The sequence below is a fragment of the Carettochelys insculpta genome, chromosome 2 (genome assembly GCF_033958435.1).
Source record: "Carettochelys insculpta isolate YL-2023 chromosome 2, ASM3395843v1, whole genome shotgun sequence".
Lineage (NCBI taxonomy): Eukaryota > Metazoa > Chordata > Testudines > Carettochelyidae > Carettochelys > Carettochelys insculpta.
This window is the reverse complement of record NC_134138.1, coordinates 224,952,348-224,974,532: the sequence shown is the minus strand read 5'-3', so window position 1 is coordinate 224,974,532 and position 22,185 is coordinate 224,952,348. Positions and strand designations below refer to the sequence as shown.

Below are 22,185 nucleotides of genomic sequence, written 5' to 3'. Positions count from 1 at the left end.
AAGAAGAAATCATGTAGATCCTAAGCTTTAATGCCAAGATCTAATCTTTAGTTGTGCTTATAAATGCCCCATAAATATATAAAAACATATAATATAATTTGAACATATACATTACTGAAGTATTTTAAACCAGTCTACTATGAATGAATGAATTTTCCAGTCTACTATTAAGAATATTATATTTCCACACAGTAACTTCACCAAACAGTGAACATTTATAGTTATAACATGCACTTCACATAATGAATAGTAACAGAGAGGAAGCCGTGTTTTGATACACTATCAAAACAAAAAGCAGTCTAGTAGCACTTTAAAGACTAGAAAAATGGTTTATTAGGTGAGCTTTCGTGGGACAGACCCACTTCTTCAGATCATAGCCAGACCAGAACAGACTCAATATTTAAGGCACAGAGAACCAAACACAGTAAGCAAGGAGGACAAATCAGAAAAAGATAATCAAGGTGAGCAAATCAGAGAGTGGAGGCGGGGGGGGAAGGTCAAGAATTAGATTCAGCCAAGTATGCAGACAAGCCCCTATAGTGACTCAGAAAGTTCCCATCACGATTTAAACCATGTGTTAATGTGCTGAATTTGAATATAAAAGCCAGCAGCCGAGCTGGTTTTATGTTCAAATTCGGCACATTAACACATGGTTTAAATCACGATGGGAACTTTCTGAGTCACTATGGCCACGTCTACACGTGCACGCTACTTCGAAGTAGCAGCGCCAACTTCGAAATAGCGCCCGTCACGGCAACACATGTTGGGCACTATTTCAAAGTTGAAATCGATGTTAGGTGGCGAGAGGTCGAAGTCGCTAACCCCATGAGGGGATGCGAATAGCGCCCTACTTCGAAGTTGAACGTCGAAGTAGGGCACGTGTAGACGATCTGCGTCCTGCAACATCGAAATAGTGGGGTCCACCATGGCGGCCATCAGCTGAGGGGTTGAGAGACGCTCTCTCTCCAGCCCCGGCGGGGCTCTATGGTCATTGTGTGCAGCAGCCCTTAGCCCAGGGCTTCTGGCTGCTGCTGCGGCAGCTGGGGATCCATGCTGCATGCACAGGGTCTGCAACCAGTTTTCGGCTCTGTGGATCTTGTGTTGTTTAGTGCAACTGTGTCTGGGAGGGGCCCTTTAAGGGAACGGCTTGCTGTTGAGTCCGCCTTGTGACCCTGTCTGCAGCTGTTCCTGGCACTCTTATTTCGATGTGTGCTACTTTGGCATGTAGACGTTCCCTCGCAGTGCCTATTTCGATGTGCTGCTGCCCAACATCGAAGTTGAACGTCGATGTTGCCAGCCCTGGAGGACGTGTAGACGTTATTCATTGAAATAGCTTATTTTGATGTTGCTACATCGAAATAAGCTATTTCGATGTAGCATGCACGTGTAGACGTAGCCTATAGGGGCTTGTCTGCATACTTGGCTGAATCTAATTCTTGACCTTCCCCCCCCACCCCTCCACTCTCTGATTTGTTCACCTTGATTATCTTTTTCTGATTTGTCCTCCTTGCTTACTGTTTTTGGTTCTCTGTGCCTTAAATATTGAGTCTGTTCTGGTCTGGCTATGGTCTGAAGAAGTGGGTCTGTCCCACGAAAGCTCACCTAATAAACCATTTTGCTAGTCTTTAAAGTGCTACTTGACTTCACATTATGTTTCTTCTGGCTGTGGATAAATGAAGTATGTATATACCCCATTAATTACAAATACAATTTTCAATCCTTCATTAATGGATAATAATAGTTCCCATATGGTTCCCATATGGTTTCACTCAAACACAGTAACCGTCATCATTGTAAATAAAGAGGAAGCCGTGCTAATCTATACACTATCAAAACAAAAAGCAGTCAAGTAGCACTTTAAAGACTAGCAAAATGGTTTATTAGGTGAGCTTTCGTGGGACAGACCCACTTCTTCAGACCAGAGCCAGACCTGGTCTGGCTATGGTCTGAAGAAGTGGGTCTGTCCCACGAAAGCTCACGTAATAAACCATTTTGCTAGTCTTTAAAGTGCTACTTGACTGCTTTTTGTTTTGACATTGTAAATAAAGTATTGGATGGATTTGCTAACGTAGCTTGAAGGAAGGCATAAATATGGTCTATCAAGATTTCTCTAGTCAATTAGCATGTCACTTACACCTATAGCCTCCAATCCACAGAACAGATTTTCTGAACAGTTTGACAGAAAAACTTGGACCTGATTCTTACTTATACAAAGGCCTCTTTACACCTCTGTGGCAGTATAAAATGATCTTAAAGTGGAAATAAATTCACACTTATTTTACGGCTCCCTTTGCGTTGTCAGAATAGCAAAATGAGTCTTACTGTACACAAGAATCACTCCTATTACCCTTGACTTAATCATAAAATTGTCCAGCTACCACTGCTTTACATAGAATAGTCACACTTTCATAAGAAAATATAAAATCTACACTGGACCTACTTTTTCCAAAGCAAAACAAACAAACAAAAAACCAAACAAAACCCTGTGCATTCATTTTTTTTTTGTCTGTTCTTTCTGTTTTCTGTGCTCAGAGTGAGGCCACTATTACATACAAGCCGTGTCTACATGTGCACGCTACTTCGAAGTAGCGGCACTAACTTCGAAATAGCACCCGTCACGGCTACACGTGTTGGGCGCTATTTCGACGTTAACATCGACATTAGGCGGCGAGACGTCGAAGCCACTAACCCCATGAGGGGATGGGAATAGCGCCCTACTTCGAAGTTGAACGTCGAAGTAGGGCACGTGTAGACGATCCGCATCCCGCAACATCGAAATAGCGGGGTCCGCCATGGCGGCCATCAGCTGAGGGGTTGAGAGACACTCTCTCTCCAGCTCCTGCGAAGCTCTATGGTCACCGTGTGCAGCAGCCCTTAGCCCAGGGCTTCTGGCTGCTGCTGCGGCAGCTGGCGATCCATGCTGCATGCACAGGGTCTGCAACCAGTTGTCGGCTCTGTGGATCTTGTGTTGTTTAGTGAAACTGTGTCTGGGAGAGGTCCTTTAAGGGAGCGGCTTGCTGTTGAGTCCGCCCTGTGACCCTGTCTGCAGCTGTGCCTGGCACCCTTATTTCGATGTGTGCTACTGTGGCGTGTAGACGTTCCCTCGCAGCGCCTATTTCGATGTGGTGCTGCACAACGTTGATGTTGAACGTCGACGTTGCCAGCCCTGGAGGACGTGTAGACGTTTTTCATCGAAATAGCCTATTTCGATGTCTCCACATCGAGATAGGCTACTTCGAAGTAGGCTTCACGTGTAGACGTAGCTATAGAGGTACAACCAAGGAGAATTCGTTTTGTTCATTATATAATGGAAAATTTTAAATGGCATTAAAGATAGTTGATAATGACTACATATATAAAACCAAGACTGTCCATCTGGCAGCAATGCGCTTTTTTCCCCCTAATACGACATTCATACAATCCTAATGCAAGCATATTCTTAACTATTGTGGACAAATACCGATTACATGCATTATCCCCAGAGAAATCAAACTGACCATAAGAAATAGTTGCCTGGGTTTCTTAAAAATATGCCTCTTAGTTACTTGCTACCTAATTCCATATTGGGTTTGCTAGTAGATCATATACTATTTTGAGATCAGATTTCTTTTGGTGCATTTAAATTATTGCCATTAAAAGAACACTTCATGCATTTTTCTAGATCAGATACTACTTTTTAATAGGCTAACAGATATTTTGGAGCATAAGCTTTTGTGGGCAAAGGCCCACTCCAAAATATCTGTTAGTTTATAAGGTGCCACAAGACTTCTTGTTGTTTTTGAAGATACAGATTAACATGGCTACCTCTCTGATAATTTTTAATACCACTTCACAAAATACTTTGTGCCCAGTACTGACATATCACTTAATTTGTCCTCACTAAAGAGCTGATCTTTTTATTTATTTTTTTTTGCATTTGAGCCTATTACATTGAACGGGCAGAAGAATATGTAATGTGTTTCCACACTAGCTGGGTAGAATCATGCTAGGAATACTTGAAGATTTGCCCCATGTTCACACTAGTTTTTTCTTAAATCACTTTCATGCCCTTTAAATACCTATGACACAGTTGCTGTTCAGCTAAGTAGTACTTTCTGCATGGAAGCTTCACAAGATGAGCACTGCAGTAGGGGATAGTAGCAAAGGACTGATCATCAGTCTGAAACCATAATGGCAGAGAAATGACAAAGAATGGAATGATGTAAGATCGGATAGTACTGATCCTGGTAAAACAGTCTGCTTGGACTGGCCCTTGAGCATGATTGGTACTGATGCAGGTGTGTGTATGAATGCAAGGTGTTACACAATCAAATGGAGGAAGTAAAAAGATTCTTTAGTGCACTACAGTTTTCTAGTGCAGAAAAGGTGAAAGACCTGAAAAGAGAATGAAAAATATGGGGTTCTATAAAGTTTCAACCAATTTAAAAACTGATTTTGCTCTTGTGGCTTTAACCATGGTGTTCCAAACCAGTTTTAAAAAACCGTTTTTTTCCCCCCGAAAGCAGATTAGGTCCATACATTTGGAAGAGGAAAATAGATTTTAAATACTCACTGTAGTTGGTTGTTTTCTAAATCACATTTTTTGATTTGTATTATTTTACTTTATCTGTTTTGTATATGTACTACATCAGCTCCTGCATTAATGTCTAATTCCAGATTATTTCAACAACCTGAATTACAGACAAATTATTTTACATATTATTAAACCTAATTACTACTGTTACTTTCAAGGTACTCTAAGATCATAGTAACTAAGCAGGCTGACTTTACAGGAGGAGGGATAATTAATTAGCACTGGACCAACAAACATGTTAAAACACTAAGGCTGGGTCTACACTTGCCTCCCAGCGTCAAAGGGGGCATGCTAATCAAGGCAATGGGAGATTACTAATGAAGTGCTGCAATGAATACACATCACTTTATTAGGCTAATTCTCCCCCGTAGCAAATTCTAAGCGTCAAACTTTGAAGTCCCAGCACGTGTGTAGCCATGGGCACTTCAAAATGCCTTTACTCCTCACATATGCTGGCACTTCAAAGTTTGACACTTCAAAGATGCCCCCGGGGGAGAATCAGCCTAATGAAGTGCTACATATTCACCACAGCACTTCATTAGTAATCTCCCATCGCCTTGATTAACATGCCCCCTTCGAAGTTGGGGACAAGTGTAGACAAGCCCTAATATATTCCCTAACAAAACTTTTCTCTAAAATCTAGTGCAAGCCACATACAGTAAAATCGCAGAATTATGGGAACGGAAGGTGTTTGTAACTTTGAACATTATGGTTGTTCTTCCAAAGCTTACAACAACATAGACTTAATACAGCTTTGAAACCTTATTATACAGAAGAAAAATACTGATTTTAACAACCTTAATTTAAATGATAGCACAGAAACAGATCCTTACCTGGAAAAAAATCTTTTTTAAATTTTCTATTTATATTTTAATAGTCAACGTTAACACGGTAACATGCTGTACTTGCTCTTTTTCTGAGGTTGCCTGATTGCATAATTCTGGTTCCAAATGAGGTGTCTGTGTTTGGTCAGTGCATAAAACCAATATTCATAACTCCGAGATTCTACAGCACAGATTTTATCTACAGTTATCTCAGATGACTGTATTGCTCTCATGTCTAAGCTACTTGTAAGTAATCTAACCCAATATCTCAGTCACACACAGACATGCAGTTAGCAGTTTTATCTTGGTGCAGTATACGAATGGGGGCAGAGGGAAAGAGGAGGAAAGCTCACCCTGGATGCTACTTTTTCAAAGTAAGTTAGAGAGAGATTTTAGCAGTTCTCCACTGAAGCAAGAGTATAACTCCAAGGCTTTCTCTCCTTTCCACATGATTTCTGCCATGTACTCACATCTTCAGGCACAAAATCCTGGGAACTAACTTACTAACCTAACTGATGTATCTTTTCTGTTTAATCGATCACTAAATCCTCTTAAACCAAGCACCCATAGAGCAGAACAGAACCCAAAGACACAGAAATTAGGTTGTGGAAATATTTACTTCTTCATTACATTTAGCATACCATTCAAAAACTGGATGCAGACATGAAAATCAGTGCCTGAAACTGCTTATTTTCTGGACTCTGTTCTATGAACAAAAAACTTAACACAGATTTTCTCTCTGTCCAGAATGCCAAAGCTGGCTTGAGTTGGTCATGTAACTGGACAGCATACTTCCATCCTCATTATAGCATTCAGGTACAGCATTGTCAGTGCTGAAAAGACAGTATTCATGAGATGATAATTACAGTCAATCACTCTAATAAAATCATTTTAATTAAACATGCAGTTTATTACAATGAGGGGCAAAATATTCCCCTCTTGAGGACTATATTGTAATGCAAGAAGATTAACTGGAATGTGGGTGCCTAGCAGCTGAACAGTTGAAAAATATGGATTTTCTGACAGCACTGTCTGCAATACAAGGGTATAATGGTTTTCAGCACAACGGGTTAGAGAACTAATTTAACAATGTATTTGTAACTATAAGATCCCAAATCCTTCATGCATTGTGTACAGGGCAATCTTTGTACCTGTGTGGAAGCCCACTTAATTCAAGGGATTCTGTATAAGTGATATCTTCTGGGAATGTAGAATGTACTGTAAATTCAGGGCCTAAATTGGTATTTTGGAGACCAACCTAAACCATCCAAGTTGTATGTGTTGTCTGGTAGCTGAAGGGGATATTATATCATGAATGTAAATCAGATTTATGGACCTACTTAGGAATCATCACACAAAAGAAAACAGGATAGGGCAGTATATGCTAATTAATAATACATCATCAGTGAAACATGGACATGAAAGGATAGCTATAATGTAGACTTGGGCTATATCTATATGGCAATGTTATTTTGAAATAACTTTTGCAGTGTCCAAATGACACATGTGCTATTTTGAAATAAAACTGAAATAGCGGGTGCATTATTCCAATTCTGGTAAACCTCATTTCACGAGGAATAATGCCTATTTTGAAATCACTATTTCAAAATAGGTGCTATTAAGACACAGAATAGCGCCATTATGAAATAAGACAAAATGGGCTCCAATGGTACTGTTTTGATATACAGTTGTGGATCCAGAAAAGCTATTTTGAAATTGAGGCGTGCTATTTCAAAATGCATTTTGTGTGTGGACACTTTATTTCGATTTACAATATTTCAAAATAGCTATTTTTCATAGCTTATTTTGGAATAGTGCTGCCATGTAGATGTAGCCTTGGTGACCTACATTTGAGTCAAATTCATTTAACTTGATTAATGCCTGAGTCCAAAAACACAGTAAAGACATGCATAACTATGTATTAAAAAGAGACCATATGTTATGATTAGCCTACAATCTAAGTTAATGACATGACACAGGGAGTAAATGAAATAAGTATGAGTGGGGAGAAGGAAACTGAGATAACATATTACACATAGATTATGTCTGTACACAATGTAGCTCACCATCTGCACAGCAATTAATGCACAGTTTTCTGTGCACATCAAAGTAGAACTCCATCTTAAGAAAGAATTTATTAATAGGAAAACTTTACAAATATTGGAGAGAAGTTTATATCCCTTGGAAAAATGCAAGAAATTGCTTCTGGGAGAAGATTAATGTACAGAATATTGTAAATATAAGGTAATGAAGTGAAGATGGTGGTTGATGATGCATGAAGGCAATGGGTCTGGCTGGCAGAGTGAAGCCTTAAAGGCAGAGATGTTCAGTTTCTATTTATATTTGATCTGATGGAGAAAAGGAACTATTGCAGGGTCTCAGAAGAGGGTGACAAAACTGAAGGAATGAGTGAGATGATTTTGCATGACAGCTTTAGCACCCTGGTCAGCAAAGAAAGGGTGGCTAATGAGTCTGTTAAAATATTTAATATAAACAATACAATCGTCAGGTAACGGTTACACACTGCATATTTGTGCATTCAATTTTATGCATACTTCCTTCTATTATTGAATAACAGGGTGCAAAACTCGTTGAAAATATACATGTGTAGACGTGGTTTAAGCTACACCTGCTTCCATTTATTCTGTCTTTATGCACTTGTATTATATTTTGGGGGGTTTCCTTATGAAAGCAACAGAGGACCACGGCAGACTACAGATTTTCTTTTGATTAAAATATAGCTCTTTTTTAAAGAAGGAAGCCTTAAGACAAATCACTGAGTCACAATTTTGTTTGGAATGCTGTGCACCACTGCCTTTACTGAGCAAATTTTGCCTTTGAAGAAACTTTTCTGGAGCGTATATCTACTTCTCTGAAAAGCTCCGTAGATCCCTGGACGTTTAATAGCAAAATGAGTAAGAACACACTATGATAATAGATTCCAATAATCAGGGAAAAACTGTCACTCTCAAAATAGCTCTGCCATTTGTGAAATCACAAGCCCAAGATGTTAAAGATTTCCCAGTGCACTATAGAGAAAGTTGTGAGGACTCATGCTGCAGACTTATGGTGGCTTTAGTGGATGGAGGGGAAACTTTCTGTTGTACAAACAAGTGCACGAACTTTTAAAAATGACATTTTATCAAATTGAGTGCTTAAGACAGTTAACACAAGGACAGCTCTTGTAGACCCTAATTCCCAATATCAGGTATAAAATAATACAAATCAGACATTTCAAATAAAGCACTTAAAGTAATGTTGAGTCTTTTCCGATGGACAAAGCCTTTGTGAATTGGTGACCTCTCTACAGGGTCATGGGGGGCTACAGTCCAGCTCTTATTCAGCCAACTATTATTTACCATTCGGTAAGGTGAATGATAACTGAATTTCAAATTCTTCAAGATCATTAAATACACAATAACAGTTGTTGACAGAAGTAGAAGGCTCCTATAGAGATATAACAACCAAACACGGGAACTCTTTCTGAAGGCTAAAAACACAGGTGCTAGTCACAAATTACACAATGCATCAGCCTGGCAATTTTCATGTCACTTTGTTAACTGTGGCAGTCTATAACTGTGCAGTACCTTTCATACTCGTTTTCAGCTGCAGTGTTTACAGGGTTTCTCTAGTGCACCCTTATCTTTTTGCTCTAATCAATGCCAGTACTTAGAGTACAATGCTGCTCCTAAGCTGAGCAGCAGTTGATTTGGGGATCCTGCAGCTGGTCTTTAGTGAGAAACTAATGCCCCTGAGTCAAATATGGTGTGATTTGTTAATTGACATTATATGCATGTTTTTATCTACACTATGCATATGAGTCCTCTCAATCTTAAATTGTGATAGATCCCGCCATACATAGCTCTGGAAACCATAGCACTGCTTAGAGCAGTGATATTCAGCGAAGAGCCAGAGGTCCGAGATGCAGGAAGAGTCGGGGTGAAGCCAAGGATCAGAGCCAGAGTCAATAGCAAGGGGAGGGGTGCAGAATCAAGGTTCTGAAGCAAGACTAGAAGACAGGAACCAGGAACAGCACAGGAAGGCAGGAAGCAGGAAGAAGGCAGGGTTCAAGAGTCCAGCGGGAAGGCACCATTCAACGTGGCAGTTAGCCAGAGAGTAACTGACTTCCTAAGACAACCTCCTCTGCCACTTTCTGGCTTAAATAACAAATCGGAGCCAACAGAAGAGGCAGTAAATCTCTTCCAATGGGTAGGTCGGTGAATGTGCTTCTAGGGAGCTCTAGTGCACTAGCCCAGCAGTTCCCAAACTTTTCAGTTACCAGCACATTTCAACGAGACAAAAAATTCCATGGCATGCTCACTTTTTCCAGCTGAGTCAATCTTTCATAAATGTCAAAATTATTGGTTGATGACGGTTACAGTCTTACTAGAGAGATTTGCAACATAGTAGTGCATACAATAAGCTAAACAAGGATCAAATGAATTAATGTTTCAAATCCACCACAGAATACGTCATTTCAGACAGCAAGCACAGACATTTTCAAAATCTGCTCAATGCCATGATAGAGATGTTAAGTAAATGAATACCCACTGAAAGCAGGCTCCCCTCCCCACCAGCCCACTGGAGCCAGGATGTGGCATTTGAACTACATTCCCACTCTTACCACTCCTTTCTCCCCTCCTCTCCTTTGCCACAGCAGGGGATGGGAGTGGACTCCCCACCAGGTCATTTGTTCAGCATTTGAGCTGCCTCCCGGAACAAATAAGGTCGACATTTCTCCTCACAGTAGCTCTTTGCAGAGCCACCATGAGGGGAAACTGATGAACTCCGCACCAGCTGGCATTCAGGCAGTCTTGTTGCTTGAGCCTCAGTGGGCACAGGGTCTTCAGTTGCTCCCCCCGACCTCCTGAGGTAGCTCTGCAAAAAGCCACCATGTGGGGAATTTGATTAAATTTCACGGCACACTTGGACCATTCCCACAGCACACAAGTGTGCCATGGCACACTGGTTGAAAACCACTGCACTAGCCTACAATCTCTGCTACACAAGCAAATGGTAGAGGGGTAGCTCAAGTCTGGAGATTGCCTAGAGATCTGTGTTTGAGACCATTCATCTCTCCCACACAAACATTTGCCTTTGTCCCAGTTCCTCCATATCTCCATTCATGCTGTACACTGCTAGAGAACATCTTCTCTGAGATGACTCAGCAATTTCCCAGTCAGGAAACAGAGGTTCAACTCATGGACCTCTGCTAACCTCTGACTGTTCAGCAGATTCATAATCATATGAACAGTAGCTATTTTAAAAGATACAAACTCCTTCTGAGATGCTTCATTGAACAGGAGAGAACTAATGGGGGTGGGGGGAACTGAATCCACTATTTCCAGAGGTTATTTAAACGCTTCAAAATTATAGATATAGTTTTCCACTAGTGGGCCAGCCCCTTCCCTGTCTCCACCTATGGTGGGGTCTACATTAGTACTGCAGCAGCTCAGTTCTGTGGTAACGTGCTGAGGAATGGTTTCAGGTATTCCACCATAGCGGTGTGCCTGAGAGATCCAGCCAAAGGGTTCTAGATGCTTCCACAGAGTGCTACAGATACAGATCATCACTGCAGTCTGGGGCTTTCCTGCTCTCTGGTTCTTCTGAATATTTGTTCAGTTGTTTTAACAATACAGATCACCAAATAATATTAACTGAAAGTGTTCAGTTTAACTAAACAGAAAAAACACTAAAGTGCACAATAATAATATAAACCTTAAGGGAGGCTTAGGTTGGACATCAGAAAAAATTCCCATCAGGGTGGGTAAGTACTGGAATAAATTGCCTAGGGTGATGTAGGATCTCCATCACTGGAGATATTTAAGGAGAGGTTGGATAAATATCTGTCACAGATGGTTCATTGTCTGGCCATGAGAACAGGGGACTGGACTTGGATGACCTCTTGAGATCCCTTTCAGTTATAGTATTCTGTGATTCTACGAAACATTACAGAATTCTAGCAAATTCTGAAGTTAAATGAAATGCTGAAGAGAAACAAATGGTGATCACGAAAAGTGTGAATAAATAATTTTAAATTAAATATTTATATTGCTTTTATAGAGACTTTTCCTATTTAGTAATAGTGGTGGGAAGCGTATACTTAATGATTATTTCTGTCCCTATATCCCATTACTGGAAATGAAATATGTGATGAGATATAATAAATGTCAAGGGTTGACTGAGAATCTAAAATAATTGGTTTGTGTTTGATAAAACACCTACCCGGAGACAAACAAAAAGTGGGTAAATGAGTTTGAAAATGGGTCTATTCAACTGTCTGGAGTTTCACAGAAATAACTGCCTTCAATGGGACAAATTATACATAACTCACACTCCGCTGTATGAAGCAAGAAAAGTTGGTATGAGATACCTGTAAACATATGATTATTAATTTCTATAGAATACATTAAAATGTGATTAATAAAATGCAATGCCTGCATGAAAATGAACTGGAAATTTCTTCAAAGAATCTCTGAGTAAAACAAGTATCAGAGGGGTAGTTGTATTAGTCTGTATCAGCAAAAACAACAAGAAGTCCTGTGGCACCTTATAGTCTGAGGTCACATCTACACAGCCCAGGTTGTCAGCTGTGCTACCATCAAAGCTATGCTAAGCAGAGTACTGGAAATTGCAAATGGCTTCCCATTTGCATACTCACATGGCTAATTAGCATAGCCAGGCGAGATTTCACTCTCAGCCATGGGATCTGCTGGCAAGAAAGAGGCCCTGTAGCTCTGCCAGCCGCAGAGCTGACGACCCAGGCCATGTAGACGTGATCTAACAGATTTATTGGAGCATAAGCTTTCATGGGCAAAGACCCTTTCTGTCAGATGTAAGATGATTCTGATGCAGATTTAGATTCAGTGGGCAAAGACCCACTTTGTCAAGATGCATCTGACAAAGTGGGTCTTTGCCCATGAAAGCTTATGTTCCAATAAATCTGTTAGTCTATAAGGTGCCACAGGACCTCTCATTGTTTCCAAGTAAAACAGTTTCTTAATTACAAAAAAAATTCAACCTCCTCTACACAAAAAAAACCCCACTTACATCTTTCAAGGAGAGAGGTTGCTTAAAAGTTGAGACTCTCAGTTTAGGGTTTTGAGTCTGCACTAAATACTGCCCTCTTGTGCTTATGCCTTAAAATACGTTCTCTCTTTATATCATCACAAGTTACCTGACAAAATGTTACAAGAAAAATATAAATTACACTTATTGTACAATTACTAGAGGCATCAAACTCAGCTTGATTTAATTCTCAATTAAATTTACAAAATAAGCTAAGTTTGAAGAAAGCTATTTCAGTAGCTTGAAAGATGGTCAAGTTGGAACTCAACCAGAAGCATAGGGACTGCAGGATTATACAGCTCATAAAATGTTATAGGGTGCTCACCATGCCTTCATAAATTTTAGCAATAATTCCTAATACAGGCTGCTATAGCTTCTGAACCTATTCATTCATCTTTGGTCTATGACACAAGGGCTACGTCTACACGTGAAGCCAACATCGAAATAGCTTATTTCGATGAATAACGTCTACACGTCCTCCAGGGCTGGCAACGTCGACGTTCAACTTCGACGTTGCGCGGCACCACATCGAAATAGGCGCTGCGAGGGTACGTCTACACGCCAAAGTAGCACACATCAAAATAAGGGTGCCAGGCACAGCTGCAGACAGGGTCACAGGGCGGACTCAACAGCAAGCCGCTCCCTTAAAGGGCCCCTCCCAGACACAGTTGCACTAAACAACACAAGATCCACAGAGCCGACAACTGGTTGCAGACCCTGTGCATGCAGCATGGATCCCCAGCTGCCGCAGCAGCAGCCAGAAGCCCTGGGCTAAGGGCTGCTGCACACAATGACCATAGAGCCCCGCCGGGGCTGGAGAGAGAGCATCTCTCAACCCCCCAGCTGATGGCCGCCATGGAGGACCCGGCAATTTCGACGTTGTGGGACGCGGATCGTCTACACGGTCCCTACTTTGACGTTGAATGTCGAAGTAGGGCGCTATTCCGATCCCCTCATGAGGTTAGTGACTTCGACGTCTCGCCACCTAACGTCGAAGTTAACTTCGAAATAGTGCCCGACGTGTGTAGCTGCGACGGGCGCTATTTCGAAGTTAGTGCCGCTACTTCAAAGTAGCGTGCACGTGTAGACACAGCTAAGGTGAGTTAATGAATTACACACACACACTTCAAAACAATAAAAGCAACAAAATAGAAAGCCACATCAGCTGCCAGAGAATATCACATGTATGTCACAGGCAAGAACAAAATATATCAAGTCCCATAGTTCCAAGTTCCACTATATAGTATAAATGTGTATATATAGTGGACCAGGAACTATGGGATTCAAGATATATTTTGTTCTTGCCTGTGAAATATATGTGATATTTTCTGGCATCTGATGTGGCTTTCTATTTTTTTTTTTTTGCTTTTATTGTTTTGAGGAGTGTGTGTGTATGTATGTTTCAGACATCTTGAGTTTCTATTTTCATATAGAAGACAGAGTCAACACTGTGTTAAACACCTTGAAAAAGCAAGTCTTAAAAAACCTAGACCAGATCTGCTCTCACTTGCACCTGTATCAATATAATACTGCAATGATATTAATGGATTTGCACCTGATTTACACTGGCACAAAAGTTGATTCAAGCTCTGTGTATCTAGTCTTCATAATTTCAGCCACAAAGTCAGAAGCTCTTTACCATACCATTTGTCTCAGTGGCTTAAAGGTGGCGCACTTAGCTACAGGCTACCTAACTGGTTGCCTGCTGGAAATAGAAACAGCAGGGAAGAGGCATGTTGGGTGGTGGAGTGGAGTACCATTGTGACTTTTGCAGCCAGCAAACCCTAAATGAACCCCAAGTCTGTTTAAGTTACCTTAAATGCCATTTTGCTCCTTGGTGGCTGTAGGTTCTGTGGCGTGTGTAAGCACCTTATGGTCAGGTAGGGGCCAGAAGGAAATATTTCTAACACAGGTAGGTCTTTGAGGTTGCTCAGAAGACAGAGTGCAGATTTGACACTCTGCATGGTGGACTATCAATACCACATATGTGACGTGTAGTTCTATATGAATACATACACTGACAATTTGTGACATTTCTGCAGTTAATATATAAATACGTGCTGTTGACGTATTCAGAACATATTGTACCTATGTGTACCAGGATGTTTATTTAATTTTATTAAATGAGTTCCTGGTAATGCCATTAGCCTTTGACTTACCCTGGCATTGGTCCATTTCCAGCAAGACTATAAACTTGACGAGGATTTAAAAGGTACTGAAATTTTCTGTAAATTCTGCAGAAGTAAAAAAGTTAGGAGACAGGTTTTCAGTAATTTTTTTAAACAAATAGGTTATGCTTTTGGAATTTTTCAAAAATACTCTAAACAAATGAAATAAATTTGGATAAAAGGAACTTAAGCAGTTAATGTAAATTGTACCTTAAAATTTAATAATTTAACATAAAAATTTCAGATTATTACCACAAAGCAAATCAAATATATGATTGTTTCTGTTACAATTTGTATAGCTATGTAGATGTGCATACAGCTTTGCAAAGGCAGCACAGAGACAAGGTTCTTGCTAGAAGCGTGTTACAGTCAAATATAGTTTATATAAATAACAGATGAGCAAAGAAATCATCAGCACACAGGTGGAAATGGTATGGTGACAAAACAAGGTATGAGTAGAAAAAGCACTAGGGAAAGCACTGGGGTAACAAATGATACAATTATAATTCATACCTGCAATTAATTACTGGCACAAAAATGCAGGCAAAATTAATTGTGGATGCAAAGGCTAGCATTTAGACATTTGATTATTTGATTTGATGGTGCAATCAGATGGCACAGTAGTAGTGTTTTTACCAACAAAAATTACAAAATCATTTCTGTTTCATGTTTATTTGCCTACTGTTTTACATGTGGGAATTCTGGGTTGTAATCATTGGAGCTGTTGTGTTCTGAAAGTTTATTTAAAATATGCAGGACTGCTAATGGAGAGCACCTGATAGGGCAGGCTGATCCAGAAATAGGAATGAGCATGAAAAAAGGTGTGTGATCAGTAGGAGATAAAAAAGTTCTGATTGGATGGTGCACTGGGAGAGCAACAGGCTAATGGGGGAGCTGAACAGAGATATATGAAGCAATCATGAATAGCCTTAAAAAGTGGCCTTAGTTAACATTAAGTATGCTTTCCACTAATGTCAATATCATAATGGGACTTACTGATATATTTATACAAACATTTGTCATAACCCATAACAAAAATAGATACATTTATGCATACAAAGAAAACAATTGGCAACACATTTTTTTTTACTGTGAATTCTTTGGGACTCCCATATTTTGTTCTGAGTTTGTACAGTGCCTGGCACAATGGGGTCTATGTTAATGAGTAGGGATTTTAGGCATTAAGGTAATAAATCAATAACAAATAATAATTGTCAGTTAAAAATGAAAGCTCTGTATCCTAAACACAGGATACATGATTAGGTTCACCATACTGAATTGTTTAAATAATTCCTACTTATGATTACAACAGATAATATTGTTTGTCATAAATATTCTTTTCCATTTCTAACTCAGGCATGAGCAAAGATCTCACGCCTCTGACACAATGATGGGAATCTATCATATTAATCTGAGTTCATAAACTCAGAGGAGGAGAATTAAGGCACCCTGCCTTGTGACTGGGTTTGGGGGATGGGTTTTGCAGACAGAATCACGGGGCAGAATGGCAGGCAGCAGAATTACATATAGCTTGTTGAGGTGCACTGCTAGTTTGGGTTGGGCTGAAATCACGCCTTTGCTGTGACTGATTGGGAAGTCTCCATGCTGACTATTTTAATTACCTACGTTTTGACACAATTAACCATAGGTTAATATTAACATCTTGTATGGGTAATATCTATGATTAGCAATTTTGCTGAAGTTGCCCCGTTTTTCTTTTCCCCAGAGTACTGAGACAGGAATTTTAGTCAATTATTATTTTGTTCTGATAATCTCTCCAGTGGGTACCACAGGATTCTATTCTGTCATCTTTACTGATAGGAATTAAGAGAGACCATGGCAGACATGATGACGCTGGACACTGGGCTGTGGTGCCTTAGAATGTAGACAAAAGCCTGCATCATGATTTCATAAACCCAGAAGGAACAGTTGATGGTCCTTCTCATTGTCTAGCTCTCACTGGGGAGTGGCTGGGGTAGGCAAATTTAAGGTAATGTTTAGGTTCTGGAGAGAAAAAAATGGAGAAAAATGGCAGAGATTATATTTATTTCTTCCCTTGATTAACAATTTGGGGGTCCTCTTGATCCTTTGCTGCTTCTGGATATCAAAACAACTGCAATGCCCAAGAATGCTTTTTTTTAATCACTTGGCTAGAAGACTGCAATTTAGCCTTCTGGGAGTGTCAAGGTCAGATTAAGACACTGGCACTACAAGCACCACACTGGCTTCTGAAGCTGCACAATGGCACTAGAATCTCAGCTTTCACTGAAAATAAAATTATATTTCTAGCACTCCTGGTTTTGAATTAAATCTTGAAAACGTAACTTGAGAGTAACTGGTGCAGTGATTCCTACGTGAATTTGGGGACAGCATGACAACAATAGTTTCAAGAAGCTCATCCATCTTAGTGTGAATTAACTGTCAAACTTCTTGCTTTGCAGGGCTCAGCACATGACCTTGGCAGATGAGTTGGGGTTGGGAGATACACCCTGCCACCGCTCCGTCATGGCTCTGCTGAGGTAGTGTCGTGGTTAAGCTACAGTGACACACATGCTTAACATATGTGAATAGTCACATTAACATCAATGTGACTCTTCACATTCACAAAGTTAAACAAATACATAAGTGTTTGCAGGATCAGAACTCAATACTATAAACCTCTTTATTCTTAATGCTTCCATTTTTAGTCTTCATTAATACTGGGCTACTGTGGCCAATATTATAAAGAAGGTAGAAAAAATTTTTACTGTTCATTCTAAGGGTAAGTTTTCATCAGAACAAAAAGCATGTCTACAGCTTGGGATAGAATATAAACCTAAATGGCTGTTGTGGGAATTTTTCAAGAGAAGTATTAAAATACAGTAATTAGTACAAGAGACAGAAGCCCAAATTATATGCATAAATCACTTTGGTTGGTTAATATTTGGGGTCTTGAAGTGAAAATGTTGCAGTGAACTCACTCTCTTAACTACTGTACTAATATATCTGAAGAAAGGATAGTAGTAATGTCCTAATCTAAGCCATCACATTAACATGCACACCAAAGGTCCTTCAAACTAACGGCTTTAGGTTTCTTCAGGTTTTCAACTCTATTTTGACAAAAAGACCAATTTTTCAGAAAGAGCGACACATTTTTAAAATAGGAAAAGAACATACCTTTCTCCTTGTTTCCCACCACTTTTAGGGTTGACAAAAACTAAAAGTGGATGAGTTCCTGGAACTGGAGTGATCTAAAAATAGCAAATAACATATGCACTCATGAATGTCGTGTGTTGCATTCAATTTATCCTACAGTAGACAGAAAGCAACAAGCTTAATGAAAACTCAGTCTGTGCTTCTGTAACTGTAATCCACTTGAAATAATTCCATAATTTGTAATAATCCCCTTTGAATGATTTTTAATTGTGTCATTTACTATTCTTTCTCTGTATATTCTTTCTCCGCACCGTTGTGCTGCCATTTTAAACATAAGCTACATTGAAATCAATTCAGCATTGCCATTTATAAACTATATGCCTAAATAAAGGATGCACACATCCGCTGATTCAAGAAATGAATGACTTTGATCTGAAAGAGAAGGCACATTCCACGGCACAAAAGCAAAAAGGAAAACACACTGTCTCAAGAAAAAAAAAGGTATTTTTGTTTTGTTTTGTTTTTAAGTAAAACTAGCATTCACAATTCTTTGGGGGTACATTTTCAAAAAGTTCGGTTTCCAGTATGAGCCAAATATATGCGAAATGTTCAACTGTGATTTAATAAGATGATCAGTGTTTGTTTTCCATGTAACTAAAAAATGTATTTATTTAAAAGTGTAACAATCAGTACCAGTCAAAGATAAAATTACTGATACTGGAGTAGTAGGTGCTCTCTATCTGCTTGCCTTCCCTGAATTGGGGATGTAACATAACTAAGGCTGCAAGTTTCTCATGGATTACATGATTTGCCAGGAGCTCCATGACTTCTGTAGTAGCTGGGCTGTTTGACCAAGGAATTGCCTGTGCACCTCAGGCAGCCCCGGGGCCAGCCACACCAACTGCTTATGGGACAGTCTCTGCCCACTGCACCCCCTCCCCCAGCAGCCACAGAAGTTTGGGTGTGGGAGGGGGTGCCGGACTGGGAATGGGAAGAGCATGGAGGGGTGAGGACTGTGTATGATGCTTACCTTGGTGGACTCTCCTGAAGCAATGACATGTCCTCCTCAACTACTAGCTCTGTACATTGCTTCCACCTGCAGGCACCACCCCTGCAGCTCCCACTGTCCACAGTTCCCTACTAGTGGGACTTGTGGAACTGGCACATGGGTCCAGGGTCAACAGGGACAGTTGCCTGGGGCCTAGCGATTCAAAAGGGCCCAAGACTCCTGGCCCCTACCACAGGAACAGTGGTGACTGGAGCCCAAGGCCCTTTTAATGACTGCAAGAATCCTGTGAGGCACGATCGAGGATGTGCTAAGGACAGGGGAGCTGCTTGGCATGCTCCAGGCAGATCTAATGGCTGGAGAGGTAGGCAGCATGGCATGCTCTAGGCAGTGCTGTGGGCTGGCTGCCTGAAGCCCTACCCCTTCTGGCTGAGACCCTGCCCTCCTTACGCAGATGCCCAGCAAGCTCATAGCCCACTCTGCACGGGGTGGAGAGGCAGTGTGCAGAGCTAGGAACTGATGGAGGGACATTTCTTCACTTCCTGGGGGCTCTGAGGCACTGGGTAGGGAACCTTCTAGCCCTGCCAATCCTCCACCCCTCACGAGCACCAGCAGGTGTCCTTGCCCATCCTCACCACAAACACTTGCCTGCCCCCCGGACACCTCTACAGCACCTGTGGCATCTCTCCTCAGGCAGCCATTCCATGAGATCCACTATGTGCAAAATTTTTCTGGAGGTTTATAAACTGGCCAATTTTAAATTGGCCAATTTGGCCACAGTTGGTTTTTGATGGAGACAGCATGCACCACATACCGAACAAAATTTCAGGTTCTCTACCAACATTCAAGTCCTTTCTACAAAGCACTAGTGCTTCCCAAAGAAATGACTATACCTTATATTTGAACGCTGGCAAAATAAAGTACTACTTCTTAACATCGCTCTCTCTGAAATGGCAAAACCTTCCAGTGAAAACTTCATAAATATTTAACGTAGGACAGACACACACCATAGAAAATTTCAGTTAAAATTTGCTAATGCAATAAGCAACTGAAAAAAGGCCTTAAAATGTAACATTCCAGACAACTTTTTCTATAGACAGTTGCACCTATAATTATATATAGAATGGTTCTGATTCTGATCTAATTTACACCAGGATAAAAATCAGGAGTAACTCAAGTCAAGTCAGCAACGAAGGGTCCTGTGGCACCTTATAGACTAACAGAAAAGTGCCACAGGACCCTTCGTTGCTGCTACAGATCCAGACTAACACAACTACCCCTCTGATACTTGATTCAAGTCAAGTCAGTGCCATTATCCCACTATAAAACCAGTATGTCAGAATTGGGACTAATATCACTATACAGAATAACAACTGGGTGTTTGTGTATGGCTATGTCTACAGTAAAGAGAGTTTTGTCAATAAATCCAGGGTTTTGGTTGACAAAAATCACATAGCATTTACACACACAATGCATTGTGTTGACAGTCTGTCAACAAAACTTCACACTTCCGATGATAGCGTTTTGCCTCTCCACAATGAGGACTAACGCCTTTGTCAACAGTTTCTTTTGACAAGAAAGCCATGTAGATGCCCTGGGGGCCCCCTCTATTGAGATGTAGGGCTTCCAGTTCACCGGGAAGCCTTGTTTGCTGAGCTTCCAGTTAGCCATTCTGTTGAGAGAGCACATGGGCAGACTGGCCACTCTCTGTTGGCAGAGCAGATTGCTCCTTCAATCTGCTTGTGTGTGTGGACATGATATATCAACAGAAGTTTTGCCAGAAGATCTCTTCCAACAGTAACTTCTTCTGTCAACAGATCTCTGTAGTGTACATGTAGCCTACCAGTATGCATTGGAAATAAAACTGCAGGGTATATTCAGGATTGTCGTATGTTTAATTCTTATCTATAACTTTAATCAATTTTAGTTATTTAGTCCAATTCTGATGTTTGTTCCTGTGAATTAAGTGTAAACCAATGATACTCAATGTGACAAAGATGGACTGCCTATCTGAAACCCCTTAGGACTCAGGTTAATTAATGAGACTCATCCTAAGGTTACACATGATCTATTACTTCCTCTAATTAGAAATAATAATCCTGATCATTATGCTGGTTAGCTAGAAAGAAGTAAGATTAATGTGCTTAACTATGATTAATAGTCTTCTCTAAGTAGCACAAATCTCTAATGCCTCTGAGTTACCTGCACATTCTTCTGACTGTTTTTTGTTGATACTTTTCTAAAAAAATAAATCTCATAGATGGAATTATTCCCCGTTCACAGCTTCTATATTTCAAAGTCCAAGCGTATTATTACAGGTAAAAAGTTCTTGAACTATCTAAATACCCTAATTATCAATTTCTATTCTATTCCACTCTGGAAAAATAAGGTCTGTTTTAATTAATTTCTTGCAGCTTTTCTAAATGACTTTTCTAAATAATATAGACATTTTCAGGTAATTCAAAATGCAGCCTGAGATTTAAACTAAATTAGTGATCATTTTCATGCCTTTGTTTAATTTAAAGAACCTGAAGTTACAGGTCACTTAAATTATTTGGACCTAAACCTGCAATAGAGATCTTGCCATTGTTCTCAAAAGGAAAAGACCAAATACATATTTAAAACAAGGACCATACTCATTTTCTAATAGAAATTTTGTGAGACCCTGTTAATGTTTATATAGTGCTTTGAGACTATAAAACAATAAATAAGTTCATAATATTTAGCTTTCTGATCCAAATATTCGCCTTCCAAATTAAACTGCCTGAACACCTGTTTTGAGTAAAATTACGGATGGCAGCTTCTACATTTTAAGGGGAGAGGGCAACATTAAGAAAATAAAAATAAAAATTAGTCTTGGATTACTATTGATGCAAGAAAGTACAAGCATTTGTTATCTGACTGTGGAATTTAACAGCAAAAATGCAAATGAACTTTTATTACCCAGCTACAAAAAGTTAGAATCAGAGTGGTTTACACACACACATACAATATTTAATCAATGTGTGTTAATCAATTCAGAGTCCTTATACAGTAAACTCTTGATTTAACGGACTAATAGGGGGAGGGGTCTCCATTATTCTGGAAAGTCCATTAAATGCAAGGGTTTACTGCTCACTTACCCCTGCCAGGCTCCACCAGCCTCCCCTGCCCCTCCCCTCCACCAACTAAAAGGCCAGGGACTCACCAGAGTGACTGCTGCTAGAGCCATAACTGCCACTGCTGAAAGGGCTGCCAGAGCCCACTGCATGGCTGGAGCTTCTGGACCCACTGCTGAGACCCCGCTACATGGCTGGAGGAACCCTGTTGCACATGGCCGGAAGAGCCACTGAGCAGCCACTGGAGCTGTCAGATGAGCCTCCCATCTGGGGTGGGGTGCATATGCATATTTCACTTGCATATGCATCCTGT

The 22,185-nt window shown here is 40.3% G+C and overlaps 1 protein-coding gene across 1 annotated transcript in view; it reads right to left on the bottom strand.

The window, feature by feature from the left end:
* DGKB (diacylglycerol kinase beta) overlaps window positions 1-22,185 on the bottom strand; it is a 481,053-nt gene that overhangs the window by 296,247 nt on the left and 162,621 nt on the right. The window contains exons 15-16 of the mRNA XM_074986201.1: window positions 17,790-17,863; window positions 14,625-14,699 (exon numbers count right to left, since the gene is read on the bottom strand). Of these exons, the coding sequence (XP_074842302.1) occupies window positions 14,625-14,699; window positions 17,790-17,863 (149 nt within the window). The remainder of the gene's footprint in view (window positions 1-14,624; window positions 14,700-17,789; window positions 17,864-22,185) is intronic.